This window comes from Rattus norvegicus, chromosome 2, assembly GCF_036323735.1.
Source record: "Rattus norvegicus strain BN/NHsdMcwi chromosome 2, GRCr8, whole genome shotgun sequence".
Lineage (NCBI taxonomy): Eukaryota > Metazoa > Chordata > Mammalia > Rodentia > Muridae > Rattus > Rattus norvegicus.
Window position 1 is genome coordinate 226,497,166 of NC_086020.1, and position 14,642 is coordinate 226,511,807.

Consider the following 14,642-nt stretch of genomic DNA (forward strand, 5'->3'; position numbering starts at 1 on the left):
TTTCAACATCCAGCAACAGCAGTGGCTTGATAAGATGTGGCCAGGAGAAATGCATGCTGTTCAGGTTTCTGGCACTGAATTTGTATGGTGCTGCGCAAGTGAAGAACATATGACCACAAGGAGGCAGTAGCGCACACACCCTGACAAGTTCTCATCTAGTGAAAGCAAGCGGCCAACCAGAGGCTTGAGCGCCCCGCCCCACCACCGGCTGAAGTAGGTAGAGTAAATCCTCGGGGTTCTGGTGTGGGAAAAGACCAGAGAAAGGGCACATCTGGCTTACTAATGTCAATCAACATCCCAACATGGCATCTTTGGGTCACAGAACACCAAATGGCAGCAAAGGATTCAGGTCTTTATAGCCTAGGGCTTATAGAACGTAGATAGTTCAATAAATGTGTACAGTATGTACGGATGAAGTCAAGATAATGAATGTTCTAACTTCTTGTCATCACTTAGCTTGACGCCTCTGACACCCTTTTCCCTCTAACTACTCATAAAGTAGGTAAAAGGTTATTGTGAGCTGTGGCTGCCCAACTGGGCTACAGAACACTAGAACGTACTCCTAATACTGGTTTGGTACCTATTAATCTAAACTCCTTCTATCTCCATTTCTCTCACTTCTCAGCCTCCTCTATTTAATCAAAACCACAATGAGATCTATTCTCTCTTCAGTCTGAATGGCTATTATTAAAAAAAAAAAAAGGCAAAAGACAAAAGACAAAACTAACAAATGCTGGGGAGGGGCATGCAGTACACTTTGTTGGGAAGTTATTAGATACAAACACTATGATGAACAGTATCAAAGTTCTTTTGAAAAAACTGATTTTGGGCTGGAGAGATGGCTCAGTGGTTAAGAGCACTGACTGCTCTTCCAGAGGTCCTGAGTTCAAATCCCAGCAACCACATGGCGGCTCACAACCATCTGTAATGGGATCTGATGCCCTCTTCTGGTGTGTCTGAAGATAGCTATAGTGTACTTATATAGAATAAATAGATTTTAAAAAAAAACTAATTTCACTGTATGTCCAGCTATCCTTATGTCCATATACTTACGGGTATGCATTCAAAAGAAATGAAATTAGCACAATAAATACCCATACTTCTATGATATATATATGTGTATATATATATATAAGCAGACTCAATAGTTTCAAGTTTCAACTATAACTATTCAGTTATTTCATGTTTTAAATTTATTATATGCACATAATTGTAAAATTTCACAGTGGGATTTCTTCCTTTCTTTTTTTTTTTTTTTTCTTCTGTGACTCTAGACAGGATCCAAAGAGGAGGTGTAGTTTTCCTCTCTGGGTTTTATGGAAAGTTCCTTTACCTGTCTGTGTTAGCCCCTTAAAGTACCACAACAACCTTAAAAGGGCACAGGAAAGGGCGCACAATGGGATTTAATAGCAGAATTTATTTATCTTCTTTTCCATAACTCCGATTCCAGGAGATCCAAGCATTTACATGGTAAAACAGACATACATGGAGGCAAAATACCCTAATATATAAAATAAAAAATAAACCTTAAAAATATATATTCACGGGGCTGGGGATTTAGCTCAGTGGTAGAGCGCTTACCTAGGAAGCGCAAGGCCCTGGGTTCGGTCCCCAGCTCCGAAAAAAAAAAAGAACCAAAAAAAAAAAAAATATATATATATATTCACTACTTTTCCATCTCCCAATTTCTCCCATATTATTATGAGTTACCAATTTTTATTATGTTATCATTTGCTACAAAGCTTTTCCACTTTCAATCTCATTTTCCCTCTCCCTTACTCTTTCTAATCTATTCCATCATTAAAAAATAATTTTAGGACTGGTAAAATGGCTTAGTGTGTAGAGGTGCTTGTTGTTGAATATTTTTAATGCCAATCCAGGGTTTCTACCCTGCCCTAGACTATTTTGTTTATGGATTAAAAAACACACAGACAATTTTTATATCTATAAGTTTTAATCATCACATCCTCTATGCTATTGTGTCTATTTCCCAGCATAGCTTCAACGTCCAGCCAATAATCCCATTATATAATTTGCCATGTTTCATCTGGACTGCTCTTAACTCCAATTAGCCAGCCCACGTGGCCATTATTTTAAGGTTCTTACCCCTGGCATCTTTTTTTTTTTTTTCACCTTCTTCCTCCTCCTCATGGTTTCCTCTAACTCCAAGCCCAGGCACCCCAAGCCCCACCTGGGTCTCTTCTGTCCAGCTATTAGCTGTTGGCATCTTTATTTAATCAATACTGTTAGCCACGTAGCAAGGTCACATTGTACATGCAGATTCTCTCCTTCCTGGGAGCAACCAGGCCTTGGGGGCCAGTGCTTATCATTAGAAAACATCGAAAGAGCAAACCTCAACGGTGCTGCCAAATCTGAGATCCTGAGTTCAATTCCCAGGCCCTCTTGGCGGAGTCCGAGGACTCCGCAACAAGACTGTTTAAAGCATCGTTTCTTAACAGGCCATGCACCTGAGCATTTAACCCCCTGCCAAGTGAGAGCTTCACCCTGAGCTGAAAAGCCCTATTACTGTCTTTCAGAGCATAGCTTCAACGTCCTTAACGAACTAACTCTACTGTATTTAAAGACTGCTGCAAGACTTCTGCAAAAGATAAACTAGTTGACATACTGAGTGACATAAAAAAAAAGAAAAAGAAAAAAAAAAAAGTCAAGCTTCCAGTCAAAACCCATTACGAACAAAAGCATGGGGTCAGATGCGGCAGTTAAACAAAGAAAGCAGAAACAAGATGTCCTCCCTAATCCAGTCTGCGTGCACCAGAGACGTGGAGGCAATCACAGTAACAGTCGCACACGTGGCTTGAAAACAGGGCTTTCAGTTGCCCCTGCAGTGGGCAAATTCTCTAACATAATATGTGTGACTTAAATACCGCCTGCCGTATTTTAGAAAATCATATCATGCCGTGAGTTCGCAATCAAGTTTCAAACTGTTTCAGCCCAGTGGGGAAACCTCTTGCAATAAAGCCCTCACATACCGAGAGCACCCCGGATACCTTTTCCACCTGGCTGTACCGTGTTAAGCACTAAGCTTTCAAAGTGGGTACTGCATGGGTGAACATCTTTCCTTCTCAGCTTTCACACTACCTGATGCAAATCTATCATGAAACGTGACTTGTAGAATTCCGACGCTGAGATGTCCCCAGGAGCCGAGATGCAGGGTTCTCCATTAAATCTCAAGCTGCTCGCCTCCTGTTTTCAATTCTCACTTGTTTTTTTTGGTTATTTCTCTGGTGCAGCCGTCACATTTTATTGGTGACCTGCCTCCGGATAGAATGTTCTTGATACAAGTGTTATGTTTAGGAATAGAAGACAGATAACCAAACTAGCTGGAATTTGCTATGAAGGAAAAATAAGCAGAAGGAAGACGGAAGGGGCTCCGGCGCTGGCTTTGGACCACGTGACCAGTTCGACATCCTTACACTTTTTCATATTGGCGATGCAGCCCCGGCCGAATGTAAATGAGTGAAATCCAATTCCTTAAACTTGTTGGGTAGGTATCGAATACAACAACAGTCACCTGTTTTTGTTTTGTTTTGTTTTGTTTTAGACTGGCGCTTTACAATAGTTTAAGAATACAGTCTGACATTTCTAATCAAAGACTATGAAAAAAATTATACGGATCAGCTGCCGCCTTAATTGGCTTCCTATAAACTTATTAACGAATTAGGTTACAAAACACAAAAGCACTTCAGTGACTCATCAGGAGGCAGCAAACTCGCAGCTGAGCTGTGACGAGCTCTCCACAACACGACTTGGCTTAATTATCCACACAAATGAGTCATTAGCCCGCCAACCTGCTAATGCTCTTGGGATACCTGGTATTTTGTAAGGCTGGTGCTTGTTTGCTGAGTAAGGAATAAGTAGTGCTCTAAGTCAGCAGGTTAGGTGGCCCTCATAACAGCCGTGAGTCATGTAAGAAAGCTGTTTCTGGAAGGTTCTAGAACGCTCAAGTAGTTTATCAGTTCCTGTGTGTTTGGTTATTCAGTGCCTGTGTAAACGACACGACAGAACTCTGAATTTACAGATGATCGCAACTCTAGCGCTCATGGGAACGCTTACTAAAACCCCAGCCTGCTACCAGACATGGACTTCTGGGAATAGTATAGTAACAGTGTGTTTTTGAGTGAAAAATGTGGAGGGGAGGGAACTATTTTCTTCTCACGGCACTAGACTTACATTCTGAGACAATTTTCACTTTTCTCGCTGTTCTTATTTGACAAAATTAAAGGTTGACCATTTCATTTTAGACTACCTATTTCCAATAAATGTGCCTTCTGGGAAGCCTAAAGTATGGCAGGAACTAGAACAATTGTTTTCAAAGACTGTTGCTGTGCATTGCAGCAAGGGTTTTGCAGAAGCAGAATGACCACAAAAAAAAAAAAAAAAAAAAAAAGGCACCCGACCTTGTGCTGAGCTGTTAATCGGATAGTGCAGGCGCTTAGGTGCACTGAATAAAGGGTCTCTGGAGTCCCCACGGCCACAGAAGAGCAAGGCTCTACTCCCCCACCCCCAACTCCCGGCTTTAGGCAGGAAGAATTCTGAGTTTGGAGCTCTGACCTTGTAAAGCTCCCCCAGCACGGATAATTTCCAAAGGTAAAATCACACAGTGGAAATCACTGACTTTACTTGAGATATTTACGGTCCCAGTACCATGCTTGATGTAGTCTGGTGTACATAGATATTCAGTAATTCTTAGCTTTATTACCACAAAGACTTAATGTTTCTTATACCTACATGGGAAGACTATGGTTCCAGAGATGGACAGCTCTGGAGAACCTGAGTTCTGCTGCCTGGCGCTCACTGAGGTGCATAACTGTGACCTGGGTGCTGGGAGGCAGAGACAAGAACGGTTCTGGGCCTCACTAGGCTGGCCAGCCTAGTTCAATCTATGAGCTCCAGATTCAGTGAGTGTGATGGTTTGGATATGCTTGGTCCAGGGAGTGGCACTGTTAGAAGGTGTGGCCTTGTTGGAGTAGGTGTGTCACTGTGGTGTGGGCTTTAATATCCTAGTGCTGGCTGCCTGGAAGTCAGTATCCTGCTAGCAGCCTTCAGATGAAGATGTAAAACTCTCCGCTCCTCCTGTACCATGCCTGCCAGGACGCTGCCATGCTCCTGCCTTGATGATAATGGACTGAACCTTTGAACCTGTAATTCACCCCCAATTAAATGTTGTTCTTTAAGAGTTGCCTGGGTCATGGTGTCTGCTCAGAACAGTAAAACCCTAAGACAGTGAAAGAATGATTGAGGAAGACACTGCACACTGACCTCTAGGCCTCCACACTCCCATCTGCAAACCCATGTGTATACGCATATACATAAATAAAAAGAAAACATCATGAACCAAGTGGGTGATATCTTTAATATTTTAAGGATAGCTATTACATGAGATGTGTAAAATAAAACTAAAAAGACTTCTGATAGTAGGCTAAAATTACAAATAATTCAAAAATTCCAGTAAACCTATATGGAAAACCTTTTTGTATTTTGTTTCAATGGTGTATACTATTAAAAAGATACGACACAAGATGGAGTTCAGTGTAAAGGGCTATTACCAGAATGTGTGAGGCCCTGGGTTCCACCCTTAGTACCACGAGAGTAAGTGAGCAGACAAACACAACTGTACCACTTTTACCTTCCGTAATATTATACGATTCCTTCCACACTTCAGCTGTTACTTCAAACCAATCACAGCCTCTTTTATTAAAGGTTTTACAGGGTTAGAGAGATGGCTCAGTTGTTAATAGCACTGGCTGTTCTTGTAGAAGACCAGGGTTCAGTTCCCAGCACCCACAGGGTGGCTCACAACTGTCTGTTAGTTCCAGTTCCAGGGGATCCAGCATTCTCTCTGGGTTCCTCGGGCACCAGGCATGTGCATGATGCACGCACACACACACACACACACACACACACACTCTCACACACTCACACACATGAAATAAGTCTTTCTAAAACATATCTATTTGCTTTAACATGTACACTTCACAATACACAAACTAAGACTATAAAATGTGTCAGTGTAACTTAATTATGTGACAAGTTGACTCGTAATCATTTTCAGCTTGCCGTCACTAGTCTTTCTCAAACTGCTAGATATGGTAGCTAAAGAAAGAGAACACGAGTTGGGGATTTAGCTCAGTGGTAGAGTGCTTGCCTAGGAAGCGCAAGGCCCTGGGTTCAGTCCCTAGCTCCAAAAAAAAAAAAAAAAAAAAACCCAAAAAAAAAGAGAACACACAGACTGCATGTGGCACCGGCTCACTATGTGCTCGTTGAGTAAATAAGGAATCCTGGAGATGGCCCACCTAACCCAGCAGCCTTCACAAATGAGGGTCCCCAAATCTAACTGTCTTGCTTTTACTCTGTTTCTGGAGGAAATGTGGTTCTGTGTCAGAGCTGAATTACTTTGTAAACCTCACCTTCTTTCTATATCCTATATATACCCTTGACGTATCATTCACTTAGGAGCTGGAAAGTAAAATGAGTGTTTGTTTTTTGTTTTTTTTCAGTATTTGCCGTGTAACACAGGTGTGGCTTCCTTTCCGTGCACAGCCGAGGTCTAATCCATTTGTGATTATGCTTGCTGTAATGCTGACTCCACTCTATCTTCAGACAATCAATCAAAGGTCTCATCATATGGGCCTGAAGAGCCTAACTGTGCCATGACAATTTTATTCAAAGCCTCAACTTAAAAAAACTATTAAAGGTATAGAAATGTTTGTTGGAGAGGAACAAGAGAGAAATAGAAAGTAAAAGCAGTAACCCTTGCTAAGTCCTCGTCCTTATCTGTGCGGGCCGATTATACTGTCATACGTCCTTCTTTCCAGACTTTTTCTGCCATCATGCATACACAAGTGTTTTATCTATATTTTGTGAAGTTAAAAAAATACAATAAAGAAGTTATCTCTTTTTAAAAAAAGATCAAAATATTTTCCCTCAGTATGTACAAATTCAATCCACTGGAGTACAAGTAACTTAATACCCTGTTGTCATTTCTCTATAATTAACTACACAAAAGATAAAACAATTTTGGGCAATGAACTATGCATCATCTTAATGCAAATTCAGATATGCTTTATATCTAAGTGATCTTCAAACTGTAGCTCATAAGTGCTCTTGCCACCCAGCAGTCACCGAGTTAGGCACCGCACACACGCACGCACGCACGCACGCACGCACGCACAACAAAGCTTTTGTAAGGTGAATCATTTTTATGATGAAAATAGTTGTTTCTCACTGAAAATTTACTCTTTAGAAATTGGAATAATCATTGTAATAAGATAAAACAAGGGGTTTTATGCCTCAAAGTATTCTTGATGGCAATATTTACCACAATTCTTCTAAAAGCAGGAGAGTTCCACAGAAAGCCAAAAAATGGCAAATGACTTCAAATGAGCAAAGCATGACAATATGAAGAAGATACATTTAACAGAACAAGGGAGAATTTTCTTTTTAAATATACATTCTGTTGAAATGCTGATATGCAAAGAAATAACTTTTGCCCCACAGTCAAACTTTAAATTCCCAATTAATTAAAATTTGAAGTGCTGACTTTATTGTTGAAAGACACATTAAACTTGATTTCAGAATCAGACTTGACCATTTGATTTCTGTACAAATGACTGAATATATAAAGTACCAAATATAAGCAGTAGTGTAGCAAGAAAATAACTGGCAGAATAATTATTCAGCCAGTACCAATAGTTAAAACTTGCAAAGATCTTTTTCTATGCACAACAAGGGCGGAAACGTTGCCAGAGGTTCGTCTCCGTGGCTACTGCTATACTTCTTTCTTCCTCAGGATGAGAGGACCCACGTTATCGCCTGTCAACTCATTGTGCTTATTGTGGGACCCGTCACAGGCAGGGAACTGAAAGGAAGAAGAATTGCAAATGTTACTTTACAGCAGGATTCATGAACTAGAGACGTCTGTGAAAAGCTCATGGGGCCAGTGTGCCTCTCACTACCACACAAGTTCATCAGAGAGCTTCCTGACAGACCACACCCACTGTCCCATGCCTCAGGCAATGTGAGGAAAACTGGAAAATCCGTCCCAGCTCTCGGGAGGCAGAGGCAGAGTGTGAGGCTAGCCTGGTCTACACAGTGATCCTTCTCAGTGACTATTAAACTTTAAAAAGGGCTCAAAATATGCTTTTAATTTCTATGAAGTTCTACATTTGAGCTAATTTCTCATTTAAATAAAAAAATGTACATGCGAAGTCAACTTTACAATGTTATAAAACTCATACTGTAAAGTTTGTGAGATATTAAAAGGTGTGCTGTAAATGGTCGATCTGTCTGATGATAGTTATAATCAGTATCTTATTATAGGTTTTCCAATGAATTTATTATAGCATTCATTTTTTTCCCTAAGATTTATTTATTTGTTTTATATAAGTACACTGTCACTGTCTTCAGAAGAGGGCATCAGATTCCAATACAGACAGTTGTGAGCCACCATGTGGTTCCTGGGAATTGAACTCAGGACCTCTGGAAGAGCAGGTGGTGTTCTTAACCACTGAGCCATCTCTCTAGCTCCATGGCATTCATTTTTTAAAAGTAAAACTGTAATCCTATTGCAATACGTTTTTCTTGTATTAAAGCAGGACCTCAGGTGCCTTACATGCCTGGATGCCTGTGTATAGGGTATGCGTGTTTACCCAAGGAGTTCATACGGAGGCCAGGGTGACACAGCCATGTCTTCTTCAGTTGCTTTTCCACCTTCGTTTTTGAGAGAGGACCTCTCATTGAACCTGCGATGTCACTGCTGGTTGGCCTGGGCCTCCTCTACCCCCACATACTCCCACCCTCATCCACAGGAGCACAGCACCATGCTGGGCTATTATGGGGATTCTGAGACCAGAACTCAGGTCCTTACACCTGTGCCGTAAAAACTCAATCTTCCCAGTAAACGGTTCTTTAAAAGCGTGATTTATATTGACTCCCCAATATCCCATCAGTTGCGGTTTCACTGAGGCCTATTACACTGTTTGTAAAATTTCCCTGCTGCAAAGAATGTAACAAAAACATCATACTTAAATAACTGTCAAACACAAGAAAACAGATTTTATCAGCTGGAATATTTACCACCCCCAGTTCACTTCCCCCATTAAAACGTATGTTATTATGGCTCCATTTACTACCTTGTTCTACGTAAGGTATTTTATATGTAGCCTTTCACTAAGTCTTTTTTTTTTTTTTTTTTGGTTCTTTTTTTCGGAGCTGGGGACCGAACCCATCACTAAGTCTTCAAAACATCCACTACACCTGTGGAGAAGGCTGACAAACAAAACAAACAATGGCAAAAAAACTCCCCAAACCAGAGATTAGTGAGAGATAGGAGACCCTGGTGTGTGAGAGAAAGGGAGGGAAGAAGGGAGAGAGAGGGAGGATAACAGATATACAAAGAGAGAGCAAGAGACAATGAGAGAGCCCAGGAGCGGCAGGACCCCTGTCCCTGAGACACCGCCGGAACCTGAAAGAAACAGACCGGATAAACAGTTCTCTGCACCCAAATCCCGTGGGAGGGAGAGCTAAACCTTCAGAGAGGCAGACAAGCCTGGGAAACCAGAAGTGACTGCTCCCTGCACACACATCTCGGACGCCAGAGGAAAAAGCCAAAGACCATCTGGAACCCTGGTGCACTGAAGCTCCCGGAAGGGGCGGCACAGGTCTTCCTGGTTGCTGCCGCTGCAGAGAGCCCCTGGGCAGCACCCCACGAGCGAACCTGAGCCTCGGGACCACAGGTAAGACCAAATTTTCTGCTGCAAGAAAGCTGCCTGGTGAACTCAAGACACAGGCCCACAGGAACAGCTGAAGACCTGTAGAGAGGAAAAACTACACGCCAGAAAGCAGAACACTCTGTCCCCATAACTGACTGAAAGAGAGGAAAACAGGTCTACAGCACTCCTGTCACACAGGCTTATAGGACAGTCTAGCCACTGTCAGAAATAGCAGAACAAAGTAACACTAGAGATAATCTGATGGCGAGAGGCAAGCGCAGGAACCCAAGCAACAGAAACCAAGACTACATGGCACCATCGGAGCCCAATTCTCCCATCAAAACAAACATGGAATATCCAAACACACCAGAAAAGCAAGATCTATTTTCAAAATCATATTTGATCATGATGCTGGAGGACTTCAAGAAAGACATGAAGAACTCCCTTAGAGAACAAGTAGAAGCCTACAGAGAGGAATCGCAAAAATCCCTGAAAGAATTCCAGGAAAACACAATCAAACAGTTGAAGGAATTAAAAATGGAAATAGAAGCAATCAAGAAAGAACACATGGAAACAACCCTGGATATAGAAAACCAAAAGAAGAGACAAGGAGCTGTAGATACAAGCCTCACCAACAGAATTCAAGAGATGGAAGAGAGAATCTCAGGAGCAGAAGATTCCATAGAAATCATTGACTCAACTGTCAAAGATAATGTAAAGCGGAAAAAGCTACTGGTCCAAAACATACAGGAAATCCAGGACTCAATGAGAAGATCAAACCTAAGGATAATAGGTATAGAAGAGAGTGAAGACTCCCAGCTCAAAGGACCAGTAAATATCTTCAACAAAATCATAGAAGAAAACTTCCCTAACCTAAAAAAAGAGATACCCATAGACATACAAGAAGCCTACAGAACTCCAAATAGATTGGACCAGAAAAGAAACACCTCCCGTCACATAATTGTCAAAACACCAAACGCACAAAATAAAGAAAGAATATTAAAAGCAGTAAGGGAAAAAGGTCAAGTAACATATAAAGGCAGACCTATCAGAATCACACCAGACTTCTCGCCAGAAACTATGAAGGCCAGAAGATCCGGGACTGATGTCATACAGACCCTAAGAGAACACAAATGCCAGCCCAGGTTACTGTATCCAGCAAAACTCTCAATTAACATTGATGGAGAAACCAAGATATTCCATGACAAAACCAAATTTACACAATATCTTTCTACAAATCCAGCACTACAAAGGATAATAAATGGTAAAGCCCAACATAAGGAGGCAAGCTATACCCTAGAAGAAGCAAGAAACTAATCGTCTTGGCAACAAAACAAAGAGAATGAAAGCACACAAACATAACCTCACATCCAAATATGAATATAAAGGGAAGCAATAATCACTATTCCTTAATATCTCTCAATATCAATGGCCTCAACTCCCCAATAAAAAGACATAGATTAACAAACTGGATACGCAATGAGGACCCTGCATTCTGCTGCCTACAGGAAACACACCTCAGAGACAAAGACAGACACTACCTCAGAGTGAAAGGCTGGAAAACAACTTTCCAAGCAAATGGTCAGAAGAAGCAAGCTGGAGTAGCCATTCTAATATCAAATAAAATCAATTTCCAACTAAAAGTCATCAAAAATGATAAGGAAGGACACTTCATATTCATCAAAGGAAAAATCCACCAAGATGAACTCTCAATCCTAAATATCTATGCCCCAAATACAAGGGCACCTACATACGTAAAAGAAACCTTACTAAAGCTCAAAACACACATTGCACCTCACACAATAATAGTGGGAGACTTCAACACCCCACTCTCATCAATGGACAGATCATGGAAACAGAAATTAAACAGTGATGTCGACAGACTAAGAGAAGTCATGAGCCAAATGGACTTAACGGATATTTATAGAACATTCTATCCTAAAGCAAAAGGATATACCTTCTTCTCAGCTCCTCATGGTACTTTCTCCAAAATTGACCATATAATTGGTCAAAAACGGGCCTCAACAGGTACAGAAAGATAGAGATAATCCCATGCGTGCTATCGGACCACCACGGCCTAAAACTGGTCTTCAATAACAATAAGGGAAGATTGCCCACATATACGTGGAAATTGAACAATGCTCTACTCAATGATAACCTGGTCAAGGAAGAAATAAAGAAAGAAATTAAAAACTTTTTAGAATTTAATGAAAATGAAGATACAACATACTCAAACTTATGGGACACAATGAAAGCTGTGCTAAGAGGAAAACTCATAGCGCTGAGTGCCTGCAGAAAGAAACAGGAAAGAGCATATGTCAGCAGCTTGACAGCACACCTAAAAGCTCTAGAACAAAAAGAAGCAAATACACCCAGGAGGAGTAGAAGGCAGGAAATAATCAAACTCAGAGCTGAAATCAACCAAGTAGAAACAAAAAGGACCATAGAAAGAATCAACAGGACCAAAAGTTGGTTCTTTGAGAAAATCAACAAGATAGATAAACCCTTAGCCAGACTAACGAGAGGACACAGAGAGTGCGTCCAAATTAACAAAATCAGAAATGAAAAGGGAGACATAACTACAGATTCAGAGGAAATTCAAAAAATCATCAGATCTTACTATAAAAACCTATATTCAACAAAATTTGAAAATCTTCAGGAAATGGACAATTTCCTAGACAGATACCAGGTATCAAAGTTAAATCAGGAACAGATAAACCAGTTAAACAACCCCATAACTCCTAAGGAAATAGAAGCAGTCATTAAAGGTCTCCCAACCAAAAAGAGCCCAGGTCCAGATGGGTTTAGTGCAGAATTCTATCAAACCTTCATAGAAGACCTCATACCAATATTATCCAAACTATTCCACAAAATTGAAACAGATGGAGCACTACCGAATTCCTTCTACGAAGCCACAATTACTCTTATACCTAAACCACACAAAGACACAACAAAGAAAGAGAACTTCAGACCAATTTCCCTTATGAATATCGACGCAAAAATACTCAATAAAATTCTGGCAAACCGAATTCAAGAGCACATCAAAACAATCATCCACCATGATCAAGTAGGCTTCATCCCAGGCATGCAGGGATGGTTTAATATACGGAAAACCATCAACGTGATCCATCATATAAACAAACTGAAAGAACAAAACCACATGATCATTTCATTAGATGCTGAGAAAGCATTTGACAAAATTCAACACCCCTTCATGATAAAAGTCCTGGAAAGAATAGGAATTCAAGGCCCATACCTAAACATAGTAAAAGCCATATACAGCAAACCAGTTGCTAACATTAAACTAAATGGAGAGAAACTTGAAGCAATCCCACTAAAATCAGGGACTAGACAAGGCTGCCCACTCTCTCCCTACTTATTCAATATAGTTCTTGAAGTTCTAGCCAGAGCAATCAGACAACAAAAGGAGATCAAGGGGATACAGATCGGAAAAGAAGAAGTCAAAATATCACTATTTGCAGATGACATGATAGTATATTTAAGTGATCCCAAGAGTTCCACCAGAGAACTACTAAAGCTGATAAACAACTTCAGCAAAGTGGCTGGGTATAAAATTAACTCAAATAAATCAGTTGCCTTCCTCTATACAAAAGAGAAACAAGCCGAGAAAGAAATTAGGGAAACGACACCCTTCATAATAGACCCAAATAATATAAAGTACCTCGGTGTGACTTTAACCAAGCAAGTAAAAGATCTGTACAATAAGAACTTCAAGACACTGAGGAAAGAAATTGAAGAAGACCTCAGAAGATGGAAAGATCTCCCATGCTCATGGATTGGCAGGATTAATATAGTAAAAATGGCCATTTTACCAAAAGCAATCTACAGATTCAATGCAATCCCCATCAAAATACCAATCCAATTCTTCAAAGAGTTAGACAGAACAATTTGCAAATTCATCTGGAATAACAAAAACCCAGGATAGCTAAAGCTATCCTCAACAATAAAAGGACTTCAGGGGGAATCACTATCCCTGAACTCAAGCAGTATTACAGAGCAATAGTGATAAAAACTGCATGGTATTGGTACAGAGACAGACAGATTGACCAATGGAATAGAATTGAAGACCCAGAAATGAACCCACACACCTATGGTCACTTGATTTTTGACAAAGGAGCCAAAACCATCCAATGGAAAAAAGATAGCATTTTCAGCAAATGGTGCTGGTTCAACTGGAGGGCAACATGTAGAAGAATGCAGATCGATCCATGCTTATCACCCTGTACAAAGCTTAAGTCCAAGTGGATCAAGGACCTCCACATCAAACCAGACACACTCAAACTAATAGAAGAAAAACTAGGGAAGCATCTGGAACACATGGGCACTGGAAAAAATTTCCTGAACAAAACACCAATGGCTTATGCTCTAAGATCAAGAATCGACAAATGGGATCTCATAAAACTGCAAAGCTTCTGTAAGGCAAAGGACACGGTGGTTAGGACAAAACGGCAACCAACAGATTGGGAAAAGATCTTTACCAATCCTACAACAGATAGAGGCCTTATATCCAAAATATACAAAGAACTCAAGAAGTTAGACCGCAGGGAAACAAATAACCCTATTAAAAAATGGGGTTCAGAGCTAAACAAAGAATTCACAGCTGAGGAATGCCGAATGGCTGAGAAACACCTAAAGAAATGTTCAACATCTTTAGTCATAAGGGAAATGCAAATCAAAACAACCCTGAGATTTCACCTCACACCAGTGAGAATGGCTAAGATCAAAAACTCAGGTGACAGCAGATGCTGGCGAGGATGCGGAGAAAGAGGAACACTCCTCCATTGTTGGTGGGATTGCAGACTGGTAAAACCATTCTGGAAATCAGTCTGGAGGTTCCTCAGAAAATTGGACATTGAACTGCCTGAGGATCCAGCTATACCTCTCTTGGGC

General features: G+C 40.7%; 2 protein-coding genes and 1 non-coding gene across 4 annotated transcripts in view; 1 reads left to right on the plus strand and 2 right to left on the minus strand.

Moving 5' to 3' along the window:
- Slc9b1 (solute carrier family 9 member B1) overlaps positions 1 to 5,801 on the plus strand; it is a 60,075-nt gene extending 54,274 nt beyond the window's left edge. The window contains exons 12-13 of one of the 2 annotated variants that reach the window (XR_010063634.1): positions 1 to 213; positions 3,316 to 5,801. Coding sequence is in view for 1 of the 2 variants with exons in the window: in XM_063282300.1 (XP_063138370.1) it covers positions 1 to 30 (30 nt within the window). In the remaining variant the exon portion in view is untranslated. The other variant, XM_063282300.1, reaches the window with a different exon arrangement.
- LOC120101362 (small nucleolar RNA SNORA26) lies at positions 1,261 to 1,381 on the minus strand. The gene has a single exon (XR_005501712.1). It is a non-coding gene; the product is annotated as a small nucleolar RNA SNORA26 (small nucleolar RNA).
- Positions 5,352 to 14,642, minus strand: part of Cisd2 (CDGSH iron sulfur domain 2) — a 24,809-nt gene continuing 15,518 nt past the window's right edge. Inside the window, 1 exon segment of the mRNA NM_001191608.2 lies at positions 5,352 to 7,879. Coding sequence (NP_001178537.1) covers positions 7,790 to 7,879 — 90 coding nt within the window. The 3' untranslated portion in view covers positions 5,352 to 7,789.